General features: G+C 32.2%; 1 protein-coding gene across 3 annotated transcripts in view; it reads left to right on the forward strand.

The window, feature by feature from the left end:
* FSTL5 (follistatin like 5) overlaps positions 1–17028 on the forward strand; it is a 673395-nt gene that overhangs the window by 575936 nt on the left and 80431 nt on the right. For all 3 annotated transcript variants that reach the window (XM_021698885.1, XM_021698886.1, XM_021698887.1), the window contains one exon: positions 4856–4974. In XM_021698885.1, coding sequence (XP_021554560.1) covers positions 4856–4974 — 119 coding nt within the window. The remainder of the gene's footprint in view (positions 1–4855; positions 4975–17028) is intronic.

The raw sequence follows: 17028 nt of genomic DNA on the forward strand, positions 1-17028 counted from the left end.
AAGTTTTTATCTCCAAAGACCAAGATACAAAACATGGGAATATTCATGAACCAACAATCTTTCCCCTCTCAGTTATTCAAGATGAGAAAAGCAAAAGTGAAAAGAATAAAATCAACTGATGAAGGACTTCATAACACTAAAACTTATTGAATTATCTTTCATTGGTTACCAAATCACTGCATCGTATGATTATAATTTGCTCTTGACCATACTTAAATCCTAAAGCAATGGCAATTTAAATCAGAGGAAGACAAATATCACCACAAAATATCTTTCATTATTGACTATCTTTTGTTATTGTTGTCCATCCAGTAATTAGAAATTAACCACATTTTATCTTTGATATAAATGATGTAATATATATGCTATATATAAGAAATAATATCATTATATTATCACGATACACTGTTATTCATGAGCAGCAATCCTAAAGGATTGAGACAGACATGTGCATTGCATCCATTTTTTCTCAGTCCATTCCACGTATTTAAAGGTGCAGTATTGATTAGAAAATCCTCTGGGAAATACTTCCCTCTTACAAGACTGCAAGTAATTCTTGCTTGCATCCTTTCTCTGTAGAGAAAGAAAAAGCAAAAAGAAAACTCACAAGGAACAAATTATGGATCACTTTCTGGAGCCGCTATACTCCATTAGATTAACAATCGACCCCGAAAAGACAAAGTACATGTGTCCGTCTTCACTGGGGGATGAAAAAAGAAACCAGAGCCTGCACGTATTGCCGATCTTTACTGTGACAAGAGTGGTGAAGCTTTTAACTGAAGCCAGGGACTTTTGTAATATCCTGCAATACAATGCATGAATGAGGAGAGAGCTGTAATTGAAACCTACATGGTTATTAAACTTTTTGGGACTCAGAACCACTTGGCATTCTTCAAAATTATTGAGAACTCAAAAGCTTTTGTTTATCTGGGTTACTCCTATCCACCAATATTTACCATATTAGAAATAAAACAGAGAAACATTAAAGATATTTTTTTATTAATTTATTGAAAATAACCATAATAAATTCATTTATAAGTATCCATAAGTAACACAGTTTTAAGGCTATATTTTAAAAAATGAAGAGACTTACATTGTTTTTCATTTTGCAAATCTTTTTAATGTCTGACTGAATAGAAGATGCTGGATGCCTATATCTGCTTCTGCACTAAATAGCTGTGATATCACTCATTACATCATACATCATGTAGCCTGTCAAAAACTACACTCTACATTTGGAAGAATCTAATTTGTGAGAATGAGGGAGAAAAATGCAAATGACACCTTAGTATTATTATGAAAATAGTTTTGACTTTGCAGACCCCCTGAAAGGATCAACTATGAGAATTGCCTACTAGGAAATGAAGTTGATCTTTTAGCAGGCTCATAGATTCATAGAATTTGATATCATAGAAAACTGAAATGTAGCAGTATATCTCACAGCATAGATTTGAGGAAAAAATGGAAACAGAAATCAAAATCTGGTTATATACCATTTCGCCATTTTTTTTTACTAATGTTTAAAAAGAAGAGATAATGTCTGTCATAAAAATAGCGACAGTACCATTTTTTGAAATTTTACTATGTGCCAGTCACTCTGCTAAATGTTTTACTTTCCCCAACAAATTTGATTCTTACAATAGCTGTATGACCTAAGTATAATTATTATCTCCAAATTTGAGATGGGGAAATTATGACATAGACTGAATAACTTTCCCATGGTACAACACTGAGGTATAGAGCCATGATTGGCCTCTGAGCTGTTCGAAACCAGAGAATGGAGTTTATCTCTCTGTTACATTCTCCCATCCAAAAAAAAAAAAAAAAAAGTTCGGACATGGAAATTTAACAGCTATGGTGAACATACACTAATACATTATTATTTTATTTATAAATAAAGCTAATGGATGCTCCAAATGAAAATCTGCTTGTGTCTTTAATTTCTAACATCTTCATTATCAAGTAATTTATATTATTCTGTGCCCAGTGTAATCATAATAAATGTATATAGGTATAATATTATAGCAGTAAATTTAAAAAGAAACACATCTGTATCATATATTCAGATAATGAATTCTGCTGCTAAAACCTACAGAAAACTTGATTTAAAAAATCTCTCTAGCCAAGGGGCACCTGGGTGGTTCAGTCAGTTAAGCTCAGTGTGTAATCCCAGGGTCCTGACATCCAGCCCCCACACTGGGCTCCCTGCTCAGCGGGGAGTCTGCTTCTTCCTCTGCCCTTTCCCTTCCCCCTGTTCATGTTAGCTTTCTCTCTCTCAAATGAATAAATAAAATATTTAAAAAAAAATTTCCCTAGCCAAAAAAAAAAAAAAGGTAAACATACCTCTTGTGGTTAGCAAGATGAGGAATTCATAGATGACTCTAAAGGTATACATAAAATTTTAATTCATAGCAGAGTGATTAAAAATACTTATTTTATAATTATTATTTTAGCTAATATATTTGTATATGGTATTTTGTTGTCATTACTATTCATCAACACTGAAAAGCTATAATTCCACTGAAAACATTGAAGTTCAAAAACAAAGTAAACCTTTCATAATGAAATCTGTATTTCTTCAATAACCTGTAACCTGGAAAGTAGTTCAAGCTTTATAAAAACGCTGAATGTGTAACTCATATAAAAAGTAAGAAAATAGACTTGAGATTTGGACAAGTGATTTGGATGGATTAACTGGGTTTTAGAGGAAAATACAGCTCATATTAGTCAAAACATAGGTAGTCATGGAAATGCAGGAGGTGATAATCTGTATTTTGTACAGATTATAGTAAATAACGCAATGAAAGTATCCATTTGAATAAGGGCAGAAATATTTCAGGAAATTTTGTAGTCTGGACCTACAGTATTTGTCAGCTTCAAACACATTTGAATTCCTGATTGGGGAGCAGAATTTTGCAGCAGCTGAAGGAAGGGAGAGTCATGTTCATTAAAAATTTTAGGAGCTTTGTAAAAAATCATCAAACGTAGTGTGTAACTGACACAGCTGAAAACTAGGTACCACATCGCAATCTGGTCGTGTTCTCAAATTTCAACAACCAATAATGTTAAATTGATAGTCACTGACATGCATGTCAGTCCTATGTTAGTGTTGACATGGAAGCTTGCTGATAAGAATCGATTGTTTTTGAGTAAAAACTGACTTTTTAAGGTTTTATCCCTTGGGCATAGAACTTATATCCCTTTATGCAAGACTATAATTATAAATAAGAACTGACAACTACTAAATTTATTTTATGAAAAATATGACTTGAATTTAGTTTTTACGACTTTTTCTATTGTTCAGGAATATTCCATCATAATGTAGTGCTCTCTGGAATTATAATACATAATTAACTGATAAAGATTGCATGTTTTAAAATACGAGTGCTATCAAATATTTATAAAACAATAAGATGTGTCAAAACAATCTGGAGTCACTTAAAATGCATAAGCATATTAGACAGAAATAATTTCATGTGCTAAAAGAAAATTATAACCACTATGTATAAACATGAATAAAGTCATAATTATGATTGAATACATTTTCCTCTAAATCATAAGAATAGATGGATATACAGCTCAATGGACAAAGTTGGAGACTTATTTTTTATTAACTAGGAACATATTTAATAAAAGTAAATATGGTTTAAGTTGAATAAACAAATATTTTTATGAATCAGTACACCTTTATCATGGTCCTCAGGCTTGACTTAATAAACCTTGCAGATATTATCGATCAAAATGAAAATGATGCTTGGGGAATTTTTTGTATTTAAATAAAATCTTTCTTTTTATCAATATTTTTAGAATGTAAACCTTTTAAACGGCAATGGTTTGGCTTTTCAAACTACCAAGATTTGAATATCATTACTTATCTTTCAAAGAACACATGCTATCATTGAATGGTGTATGCTATATTTAGATTGAGTAAATATCATTGTACAAACCAGTACAGCTGGGCAAGGGATCAAGTGAGGACCAGAAAAGGAAAGGACTGTATGCGCTTAGGTCTGGCCATGTTGGAACAAAGCAGAAGCAGAGGAGACAAAGAGAACAGGAATATACGGAATATACGGACGCTCCCCAGGTGCAGGCATCAGTTAACCCCAATCGCATTCCGGGTGTCAAATTGTAGTGTCCTGCGCCCATTATGTGTGGCTTGATAAAGAAAGTGAGATGACTTTCTGAGATCTCATACACCCAAGTGTGAACAAAATTAAAAGTATGATTTAAATCATTCACTCAGATTTTTCTAAGACTGTAAATTCATGCAGGTTTTAAAGTATAGAAATAGATCCCAAACTTTGCTGGTATAAAAATGAAATTTAAGACCTCTATGGAGGGTTACATTTACAAAAGGTATTTTAGGAAAATATATATTCTCCAAAATCTGGAGGACTTGGTCTTTTTGTTTTTAACAGTCTTTATGTGAACTAAATTTCTACAAAGAATGAAATTCTATTTTCCCTAGGGAACTCTAATAAAAATATACAATAAATATAATTCTTCAAAAATATTTTTATTCTGTAATCAACACCTAAATTAAATGGGGGATGGTCTCAGATATAATCTATGTATCAAAGAGTTTATAAAATTCATTTTTTTATCTGAAACATTTATTGAATTATATTAAAGAAATCACTGAACTGCAGTGTAGGGAGAATAAAGGAGAATGTCTGCATAATATCAGAAAGTTGCTTTGGTGTATGGTAAAGGCTTCATATGGTTTGCTTTATTAACATTACACAACTTTACAAATAGATCTCTTGCTGGTATTATGAGGAGCACTGAGTTTGGGTTGTAAAGTTTTCTGATAATTTTATTTTGAAATTTTGAATGTGTTTTTATTCCTAAGGTCTGGGAATTGGGAACATGTTCTATGTTTTTTATGAAGATGGAATCAAAGTGATACAACCCATAGAATGTGAATTTCAGAGGCACATTAAGCCTAGTGAAAAGCTCCTCGGATTTCAGGTAAGTATTTAAAAACTTCCTTTGCAGTTTTATGCTGCAGTTTTGTTAAGTAGAGTTATATTTCGGAAACACAATGAAATCCAGGCATATATGAGATGTTTGGGGAGGAGAATATTAAAACTGTGATACTGGCTGTTATTCTATACCGGTTTAATATGTGAGGAGGAAAGATGGTATGTTGTGGATTCCTAATTACTTGTTCTAATTAAAATAAAGGCAATAGAAGTGAAATACATAGAATGAACACAGAGTAATAACTTTGCTCCTTAATTTAGAATGTCTCACATTTTCTGAGGCAATGGTTACTTTAACAAAATGAAAGAAAATAGCATACAAATAATCTGATGGGAAATTGGGGTCTATTAGTTGCTTTATAAATATTGATTCTCTTTTATTTTTCATCTCATTTTTATGAGGTCTCAATGGAATGAATACTTTAGATTTATATAGAAAAATATTAATTCTTTATTTATGTGTACCTTGCCCATCCCAGAAAGATTTTTTTTCTGTAAAATATTGGTACAGCATTCAGAACGTAAAATAATATCTAACAAAATGGGTATTGATCATATGTATTAGAGGCTATATTTTAATAAGATAATAAATTATAATTATTTTATATTGCCATAGCTATATGTATCTCTCCACATAAACACGTATACATCCAAAATATGTAATATTAAAGTAATTATGTTATTTATGTGTTCACACACAAGTTTGGACATGCACCAAACACCCAAAATAAAATAAGATATTGGTAGACCTCATCATGGAACCTCTCTTGATATATAAAGTAAAAATAAAAATAAAAAGTAAAAAACACATTGATAGTTGCTCTCAAAAGTACAAATCTGACATTTCTTACTCTTTTTGCTTACTCTTCCATTAGAGTATTACATTTTTTGTAAATTTTTGTTCTATATAATAAGGAAAGCTAACTTATCCTTATATTTTCTTTCATTTTGCATTATGCATTCTTAGCATAAACTCATATATAGGATGAATATAAGATTTCCATAGGCTGTGATTTGGAAAATCTGATGCAGTAAATTGGTTCTTCATAACTATCCTTGCTTTGACACTCGCTGTTTTTAGTTTTTCATTTTTAAGGTTAGCATGGCCATGAGATGTGAGCAAAATAAATATTTAATGTCATTGTTTAGATTTTTTACTTTGAATTCTTATTTTCAGCCTAGCCAGTGTTGTTGTCATATATTGATATATGGAGACAACAATTTACACTTTAAAGCTATGCCCTAAAATAATAAGAAAAAAAAAATATATGGGTGAGATAAGATAGTCCAGCCTCCTTCCAGATATTTTATAGGAAAAGACCTCTTACTTTAAATAAAGGAAATAATTTAACTCAATATGTCTATGATTGTTTAAAAGAAATGAAACCATTTTAGGGTGCCTGGGTGGCTCAGTCAGTTAAGCATCCAACTCTTGTTTTCTGGTCAGGTCATGATCTCATGGGTCGTGAGATGGAGCCCCTTGTTGGGCTCCATGCTTAGCACGAAGTCTGCTTGAAGGTTCTCACCCTCTGCCCCTCCCAACACTGGTGTGCATGTGCACGCAATCACGCTCTTTCTCTCAAAAAAAAAAAAAAATAAATAAATCTTTAAAATAAAATAAAATAAAACAAATGAAACCATTTTTAATTTAAAAATATTTCAGTTATAAGCTAAATTGCTAAATGGAATTATTATCATCTTTGCTAAGCTATAGTTTAACAAGTAAGACAACATTTTAAATTGCATATACTATTTTGTTTTGTTTTATAATCATATAGCTAAGACCATTTTGAATAAGGTACATATGAGTGTGTAAATAAATGCATATATGAAAATATAAATATTTGCTTGTGATAAAACAAATCATGCAATTTTATACCACATTCATATTTTTATAAAAACATTACGGATGAAAAATCTGGGTTAACACACAGATATAGGAAATGTAGCATCAAAATGATTTAAATCAAAGCAAAATAATTTTGTAGAGAGTATATATCTGAGTCCTACAGGACCAGCAGTTTTGTAGCTGACACAGATGTGTTGGTTATATCACAGAATTTGAAACTTCGGTTACTAACACTAATAAGATAATCTAGTGGAATCCATACTTTTCATCACAAAACTGTCACCTCATGAATTTGATTTGCAAATGTAAAGACAAAGAATTTTCTTTCTACATTACAAGTGGGCTATTCCAGAGTACCGGTTAATGGTTTAATGCAATTTGGTTCAATGCAAATCTTAAAGAATGTGCTTTTTCAGAACATGTCTTGATGGCTTCAGATGAGTTAATTTAACTATATAGAATCTAAAGCTGAAAAAGCAAGCAAAAACTTGATGTGACACTTTTGTGACATGTCTGGACAATAGGGATGTGAGTTTACTTACCTGAATTTCTCTCTCTTTAAAGCTTTTGAATACATAGACTTCTCCTAAAACAACTAAAGTTGAAACTACATAGGATTATGTATATCTATCTCTATATATATATCTGGCTATATATAGTGAGAAATTACATACATATGTATATATATTATATATAATTTTCTATAAAAATTAGAAATTAAAGAGGTGAAAACCAAACCCCATGATGACAGCCTTCACTCATTTCCTTCAACCTGAGAACGCTTATCAGCAAGCATACATCAACAGTGAGTGTCAAAGCAAGGATAGTTATGAAGAACTAATTTATTGCATCAGATTTTCCAAATCACAGCCTATAGAAATCTTATATTCATCCTATATATGAGTTTATGCTAAGAATTCATAATGCAAAATGAAAGAAAATATAAGGATAAGTTAGCTTTCTATATTATGTAAAACAAAAATTTACGAATATTTTAATACTCTAATGGAAGAGTAAGCAAAAAGAGTAAGAAATGTCAGATTTGTACTTTTGAGAGCAGCTATCAATGTGTTTTTTTACTTTTTATTTATATATATTTTTAAGATTTATTTATTTATTTTAGAGAGTGAGAGAGTATGAATGGTGGGAGGGTCAGAGGGAGAGGGAGAGAATCTTCAACCACACTCCCCACTGAGTGCAGAGCCTGACACAGGGCTGGATCTCACCACCCTGAAATCATGACCTGAGCCGAAATCAAGAGTGGGCTGCTTAACTGACTGAGCCCCCTGGGTGCCCCAAATGTATGTTTTTTTAAACTTATGGCCTTTATTTTGCTTTGGATGTTGATATTAAAGCACAAATACATTTCAGCTGACCAATGTATTTTTTAAAGCCTTGGGAATAATATTGAAAATTGTGACTTAGCTAAAACTATGTCCTGCTTATAACTGTTAAATGCAGAATATAAAGACATTCAATGAATACAAAAAAAGAAAGGCATATTTCCTATGTAATTAACATAGTCCATATATATGATATAAAGAAATAGAAATGAAATATATATGAATACAGCAAATAAACTTTTATTTCATATTGCTCTGTTATTTTGTATTCCTAAATAATTATTTCTTATGTGAAGCTATTTTGTTTTCTGTTTAAACACAAGATGCCAATTTCAGAGTGTGTAAGCTATCTGGTGTTACATTTCTAGATTTACATTTCTAATTATAAAATAATGTCCTGAGGAAATTGTTGAGTATTATGTAAAGAGAAAACTTTTCTCTGGAGAAACAGAACCAATAGAATTAATATCTGTATCTATATCTCTCTATCTCTGACTCTATCACTATCTTTATCCCCATCTCCATCTATCTCTGTCTCTGTCTCTATCTCTATCTTTTTATTTCAAGAAATTGTCTCAGGTGAGACGGTGGGTGGGGGGACAAGTCCGAAACCCCTAGGGCAGGACAGTCAGCAGGAAATTCATGTAAGAGTGGTTGTTGTAGTCTAGAGTCTGAAATCCAGAGATGAGGCCAGTAGACTGGAAACTCAGACGCAAGCTGATATTGAAGCCTTGAGTCAGCAATCTGTAGGCAGACCGGAAACTCAAGCAGATTTCTGTGTGGAACTCTTGAGGAAGAATTCCTTCTTTGGGAAAACTCTCTTATCTTAAGGCCTTCAGCCAATTGGATGAGACCCACTCACATTAGGGAAGGTGATCTGTTTTGCTTGAAGAACAGGTGTGTTAATCACCTCTAAACAACTTTACCGCGACATCTAGATTGGTGCTGGCCTAAACAGCTGGGCACCATAGCCTAGTCATAGCCCAGTTAACATAAAATTAACCATCACATCTTACTATCTCTTTTAGTCAAGGGCCTATTTAATTCATGTTTGTATTCCTGACATGTTGAGTACAGTGCCTTACACTTGGCAGATAGTCAAACAACATTTGTTAAATGAATTTAATGAAAACTCCATTGCTTAGAGCCTTGGACTATTCATTCTTTTATGCATTCTTGAAGTTTAAACATGTATATATCTAATTTCTTCCTCACCTTAATATTGTTCTTTACAATTCCCACAAAACAGTGCTCTTCTAATATGCTTGTGAAAAATGTTTCATAGAATAATTTATCAATGAACTTTTTAAGGGTAAATATAACCTCATGGGTCTATTAATTCAGGATCACATAGTCAAAAAGTACTCTGCAAATATGCTTTATAAGATAGTTTGGAGTTCTATAACAGAAAAAGAAAGGCTACTTCCTTGGGATTTTAGAAGATAAATCTCAAGTGAGAGTAGTAGAAGTGAGTCTTTTGGAATTATTTTTTCCCATGAAAAGATTAAACATAAATATAATATTTTTCAAAGTTATTGTTGGTATTAAGAGAATGGCGATACAATTTTCCAGTATAACTCATTAGTTAGTAACATTTAGATAAAAACTGAAATACTTAGATATAGAATTTTACATCAAACCTCTTGGAAGATGCTATTTGCTTGCTTTAAATAAAAATTCAATTTTGGTGCAATGTCAGATTACATCGGGTTTCAGCTTTTGAGAGTAAGTTGGTGAGGATTCATGCAATATGGTTTAGTTATACTTTCATCTTCTTTTTCTTTTATTTTTGGTATATAGTAGATAACACTCTTGCTTTATTTATCCTAGTTGTATCCACAATTTCATCTTGCCCCCTACGGTGTGAGCTTCGAGAAATAGAATTCTCTCCCAGACTTATGAATTCAGAATGCAAACTGAAATGGGTTGACAAAAAAATGTTTAAATTGCAGGCTCAAGGATGATGGACTTTTTTCAAGATGGCTAACTTTTCCACTCCTCTGGTTTTCACCTATTTTGTCATCTTTAGCTATCATTCTTCTAATTTTTAATACTTTTTAATTCCATTCCTTCTGTGTTTTCTTATTAGAGCTTTAGCTGCTGTTCTTCACACACGCCGTGGTGCTATTTATTCTTTCATGGGTTCTAGAAGAGCTTAAATGAAAATCACACGTATCTTATCATGCATGGGTCTTATATTTGGAGACATGAAAGTTTTATTACTGGTTTTAATGGTAATTTAAATGGTGCTGAACTGCAGGGGAACATACTTTCTAGTGGAAGTCTGATGTGAATCGCCTCTAAAATGTCTGTTTTCTAGGTTTGGAATTCCCACATATGAAAATTACTTTACTTTTATAAATAAATACTGCTAGTACTCTAGTAGAGTGGAATTGTTCCTTAGGAACAGATTGCGTACAGTGTTCTGAGTACTTAGATATCAAGAAATTGAAGCTGAAATTAGAAATAGGAAAAGACAATAGTGCACATTTCTTTCTCTTTTGGTGGTCTCCCTTACCTTAAGCACTGCAGCTTTCTGGGCATTTATCCGTTCCCTTACTTATCCCTCCACATTTCCCTTTTCAGCATTTCATTCTGTTTCTAATCCAATTACTACTTCTCCAAACTCTGTCCACAAAAATATTGGTTAAAACCCCAGCTCCTTTATATGGCACAGACCATTCATTTCCCCATGAAGCCATTGAGCAAGCTTTTGAATTCAATGCCGTGTTATATTTCAGAGAGGAATGTTTCCCCACTTACTCTTTTCTCAATGGGCCTCTATTCAAACATGGCTTATCTTAAAAAAAGTTTAGAATGATAAAGATTTAAGCTTTTGTCCCTTTGAGTTGCAGTGATGTCCTGCAAAAGGCTTCCTGAAGAAAGTAATGTAAACTACATCTGTTAGATTAGTCTGTAGGTGTCAAGAGAAATAAATTTATGAAATTGATCTTTGAAGCCCTAGACTTAAAGAGCCCTTCTAATTGTTGATTAAAAATCACACTGTTTGAAAATTCTCACATTGTGCTTCTATTAGTATGTAAGCCTAATGTTGGAAAACAACAGTGGGAAACACGTAAAATGTGCAACAGCGTGTTAGTGGATTTGAATAGTAGGTGATTTTATCTAAGAAAGCAGATCAAGTCTTCCTCAAGAATTATTAATGAGAACCAGCCAAGTTATTTAGATAATTATGACCAGAATGATGTATGTGTTTTAGGCAACCTTTTGCTGTCGTTTTGAAACACTTTTTTACATGAGAAATAAGGACTCACTATACACATACAAGTACATTCTATACACTTCAGAAAGAAATGTGTTTATAGTAATTTAGATTTTTCAGTGGAAATTTCTTAAGGATATAAAATTGAAGAGTTTAACATAAAAATTATTCATACAAATGTCTTTACACATGAAAATTTTTACTCGAGATTTATAAAATCACATAAATCTACCTTGTATAGATCTTAAACTACAGTTCTGGTCTAAGATTTAGTTTTATTCACAACAAAAGTACCTATTCCTTTTTTCAAAGTAATTTGCATGATAAAAAAAATAATGCAAAAAAGTACTAGTTTCTTTCTTCATATCTCCTTATTCCCAGTCCCACTGTATGCAATCAATTACATTTACTCACTTTAAAGAGAATGCCCAGTAGCGATAGCTCTTGAATTATCAATTAAATATTTTCTATTGGTGTTTCTTTATGGACGATAATTTGTTTACACAGTTCCTAACTTTTCCTCTTTCTAAATATGTTGACAATTATGTAATTATTTTAATGCTTTTGGGGATTAGATTTATAATTTTAATGATTTATTTAAATCTTAGTCCTTATTTTTCTGGAAATTTCCTAAAATTTCTATGTAACTTTAATTTTCCAAGGTATTCCTTGATTTCTTATTGTTTATATTTTATATTTCAAACATAGTGGTCAAAATTATAATTTAACACCAAAGTCTAGTTATTTCTTTAATATCATTTTCATATTTCAGATAGGTCATAAATCTCAGTTTTGAACAACTTAAGAGATGGTGTAGAAAGAAAAACAACACAGCAAATTAATGCCCTCAATTTTACTTTACTACATGTTTGAATTGCTAAAAATTAAAAAAATATTGCTGAAAGCATTTAAAATGACAACTTTGCATTTGTCCATATACTTCTTATGTAATGATTTTATATGTTTCTCAGGTGAAAACTGGAGATACAACTATGTAATAAGAATTAAAAAGAAAACAAAACTTAAACTTCAAAATTATTGTTTATCTCTTAACTATGTAAGCTACTAATTTATTACCCATTAAAACTCCTTTTTTTTTTGTATTTTGGTAATTTGTATTCAAAATTTTATTTAAGCATTTTTAGAGGACACATTATGGATTGTTCAGTAAATTAAAGGCAAAACCTAACGTTCATCTAGGACTTGCCAAACAACACGGCAATCATTCCATTCTCTTTTGAAATCTCATCTGTGCCGTGCTAAAGAAAATGGAACACGAGCCACAATCTAGTGGCACAACTACTAGCAGTCTAAATTGCCCGAAATAACCACCAAAGTGGTTCTTGTTTCAGGAACTGGATCCTTTTACTGACTCCATCTTCAGTGTTCTTTCTTCCATCCCCCAAAACACCAGAAGAGTCACTCCTACCTCACCTTGATTTTTAGATGAAGAATGTCCTCCCTATGATAAGGGCAGAAGAAAATGAGCTTAGCGAATTTGAAAATCTATACACTAGCATCATTTTTGTTGAAAAATAGTAACTTTTAATGAGAAAGTCACAGGGATAAAAGGTGCAGCAGAGGGGATACAGTCAATGGTATTGGAAGAGTGTTGTAGGTGATAGATGGGAGCTATGCCTGTGGTGAGCACAGCATAATGTAGGGACATTTCAAGTCACCGCATTGTACACCTGATGCTAGTGTAACACTGTGTATCAACTGGACTTCAATTAAAAAGAAGTAACTCTTTAATGTGTAATGTTCAGCATACAGTTATCTACTAATAGAGTTTCCTAAAAATTTATTTTACTTACTGATAGCTCACTTTGGAAATTATTTGGAAAACTTAAAGGTGGAATAAAATAATAGCAGATCTGATTAGATAATCTTTCTACTACATTTTAAGGGATTTGCATTGAACTAAATTGCAGAGGCAGTTTTGGTGAATTTTCAATATGGTTTTCATGTTTAATTATTCAAGAATTTATCGAACCGGAGAGTGTGGCAAAATTCCTATCTAATTCATCAGTAAGAAAGAGACAACACAAAATATAATTCTGTGGGCAGTATAATAAGTAAAGTTTTAGTTTTAAAGAGAAAAAACAAAGAAAATGTACCTTTGGTTTGTATCTTCCTACCGATAAAGAAGGTAGGTACAGAACTAAATTGTCATTTTTTAATATAAAATTTATTTCTAACATTTGCAAAATATGCTTTAAAAATGGGCCTGTTTTCATGGTTTTTATTTAACTGCTACAAACATAACAAAACACATAGGTGTATAAATTATTTGGTCAGTATCATTTCACTACATACTTGTAAGAAATAGACTGTAATGTCATTTGCAATAATAATTAAACAGTAAATAATATAAATCATGTTAAAATAATTTTTAAAAGTATATTGATAGCAGGAAGGGAAAAATGAAGGGGGGGAAATCGGAGGGGAAGACGAACCATGAGAGACTATGGACATTGAGAAACAAACTGAGGGTTGTAGAGGGGAGGGGGGTGGGTGGATGGGTTAGCCTGGTGATGGGTATTAAAGAGGGCACGTATTGAATGGAGCACTGGGTGTTATGCACAAACAATGAATCATGGAACACTGTATCAAAAACTAATGATGTAATGTATGGTGATTAACATAACATTAAAAAAAGAAGTATATTGACCTAAAAGGTAAAGTGTAATGTTATTCAGTGAAGACATTCTGATGTGGAACAAATTTATGTGTGTGTTACAATAAGGTTTAAAAATAGAAATGCATGTAGTTATCCTATAAACAGCTTTATAATTTTTGAAGATAAATCTATCACCCTTCAGAATAATTTGTTTCAGTAAATAGTAGTCTTGCAAAAACTAGTAAGCCTGTCTTCCACATAAGGCACTTCTGTGCTGGACAATATGGGAAGATGGAAAAACTCGATCAAAATGACATGTCACCATCTGCATTGTGAGATTATGTGCCACAGAAAAAAATTAAATTCCTAAATATTACACAGTATTTAACCAAATGTAGATACTCCAACAACTGTAAAATTAACTCAATTTATGCTTTGTCAAAATTTCTTAAATAGTTACAAGACAAAGTAACCTATTCACAGGAAGAGATTACATATGCATACCTGAAAAGGTAATCAATAAAACCTGTGCCGCTCTTCAACTAATGTCTCCATAAAGAAATATTAGTAAAATGCGCATTATCAAATTTCATGTATCACTACTAAAAAAAGGGACAGATGATCATTTTAAGAAGGAAAGAGGCATTATATTGTTTTTGATATTCCATCTCATTACAACTGTTCAATCCTTTTCCTTAAAAGTTTAACTTTGTTCCCTCTTTATCCTATGGACTTGTAATGATGAGAAATGATTTAATTTACACCATTTTAACATAAGAATTTCAAAGCATCAAGGTAAATTAATCCAAAGAGAATCATTTACAATGTCTTCTAAAAGCAAGCAATTGTATTTTGACAGATCTCATTTCTCTGTGCTCAGATCATATTACTTAAAGCAATTATAGATTTTGAAATAAATAATACCTATGAAGTGGATAATCAGGATGGCAAAGAAAATGAATTTCTGAAGTTGGACTGAAGGTAAAAAACTTAAGTTCAGTTTTGGAAGCCATGATTTAAAGCCACATTAACAAACTATCTTTAACATTTGAAGGACTTTTATGTAAAATTTAGGATAGGATGTATTGCTTCAAACAGAAGAACCAAATCGAATGATGGAAAGCTATGAAGGAGAGATTTATGCTCTTTAGTCAAAATTCAGAAGTCTACCTTACAAAGAAGTCTCCCTCTTCTTGAAGTTAAAAAAAAAAAATAAGACTAGGTATCCAGCTGTCAGAAAAATTGTACAGGGGAATGTGTACATTTGGCATTTAAACAAATGTTTTATTGATCTTTTTATTGATGAGTCTACTAATCAATAGTTGGAAGGGACCATTTGAATAAGTATTTTCTGCTGCTACTTAAAGAAACTAGAGTATAGAACATATTTGAAAGAAGTAAGCCCTGTCTCCCATGATATTCATTAGCATTCATAATGATGTCATGATTATAATGAGTTTTCCATTATTTTAAAGAAAAGTTTACATACTATAGCTCAGCTTGGTTGCTCCAATTCATTTTTTCTGTCTTTTCTTTTTTTTTTCTTTTCTTTTCTTTCTGCTCAGTTAACTTCATGTGTTATCTGATAATGAAAAAATTTGTTAATCTTATTTTTTTCCCTCTAGCTAACCAACTTACTAATTGTGCTTTGTAAAACAAACTCAGGAAAGACTATTATTGCTTCTATACAAATCAGGTCTTCATTATGTTAGGGAACAAAATTAAACACAACTAATTCTGTAGTTTCAACTATCCCCATTACTATTTAATTAAGTTATCTACCATGAACCAAATGGGTCCATATAATTTACACTATCTGATATCCACCATAGTTGTCTAATTTTTTTAGTGCCTGATATTAACTTTTAATACCAATACCTTTTTGCCAAACTCTACTGGTTTTTCAACCTATCTTGACACGTTTGGTTTTGATATTTAATTTGGTTTCCCCATTATTCAAATTTATGCCTTTCCCAACAGACGTTAAGTTCCTGCCCCAGGGATTCTCAGTGCCTACTGGCCCTTGGACCAAGCCTGAGACAGAATTTCAGCTCCTTTACAAGAATCAAGAGAACCGGGGTGCGTGGGTGGCTCAGTCGTTAAGCGTCTGCCTTTGGCTTGGGTCATGATCCCAGGGTCCTGGAATCGAGCCCCGCATCAGGCTCCCTGCTCCACAGGAGGTCTGCTTCTCCCTCTCCCACTCCCCCTGCTTGTGTTCCCTCTCTGGCTGTCTTTCTGTCAAATAAATAAAACCTTTAAAAAAAAAAAAAAAGAATCAAGAGAACCAAGACACAAACCATCTAGTCCTATGTTTACAAAAGGTCTACAGTTTTCTTCTCTTATATTCTGTAGACATTTGAAACTTAACCCTCTAAAAATTTATTTTTTTAATTGCTATTCTTATCTAACATAATATTTTTATAAATTGGGTAAAACATTTTCCATTTAAGCGGAGTAGAAGTAATTTAGAGAGCTTTGGATTTTTTTTTTCTCTTTTGAAAACAATTGACAAAATCCTAATTCAGTCCCCTCAACTTCCAGTTGAAATGAGAGAGGTCAAGTGATTTGCTCAATGTCACAGAACTACCAAATGATAGAGGGGGTAAAAAAAATTCTCTTGAATAATTCTTTCCCAACAATCATTCCATACTTAAAGTAACTCTCTGAAACTCTTAAATATTCAGAGTGAACTTCTCTCTAAAACATTATGGAAATTTGAAAAAAGTAGTAAAAATATGTAGACTATTATAGTTTCATGAAATATAGCTCCTAGAAAATTTTCTATATGACAATAACAGGTATGGAGCACCTGGATGGCTCAATCGGTTAAGTGTCTGCCTTCAGCTCAGGTCATGGTCTCAGGATCCTGGGATTGAGCCCTGCATTGGGCTTCCTGCCCAGTGGGGAGTCTGTTTCTCCCTATCCCTCTGCCCCTCTGCCCTGCTCATGCTCAGTCTCTCTCAAATAAATAAATACATAAAATCTTTAAAAAAAAAAGAAATAAC

This window comes from Neomonachus schauinslandi, chromosome 2 (assembly GCF_002201575.2).
Source record: "Neomonachus schauinslandi chromosome 2, ASM220157v2, whole genome shotgun sequence".
In the NCBI taxonomy this organism is placed as follows: domain Eukaryota; kingdom Metazoa; phylum Chordata; class Mammalia; order Carnivora; family Phocidae; genus Neomonachus; species Neomonachus schauinslandi.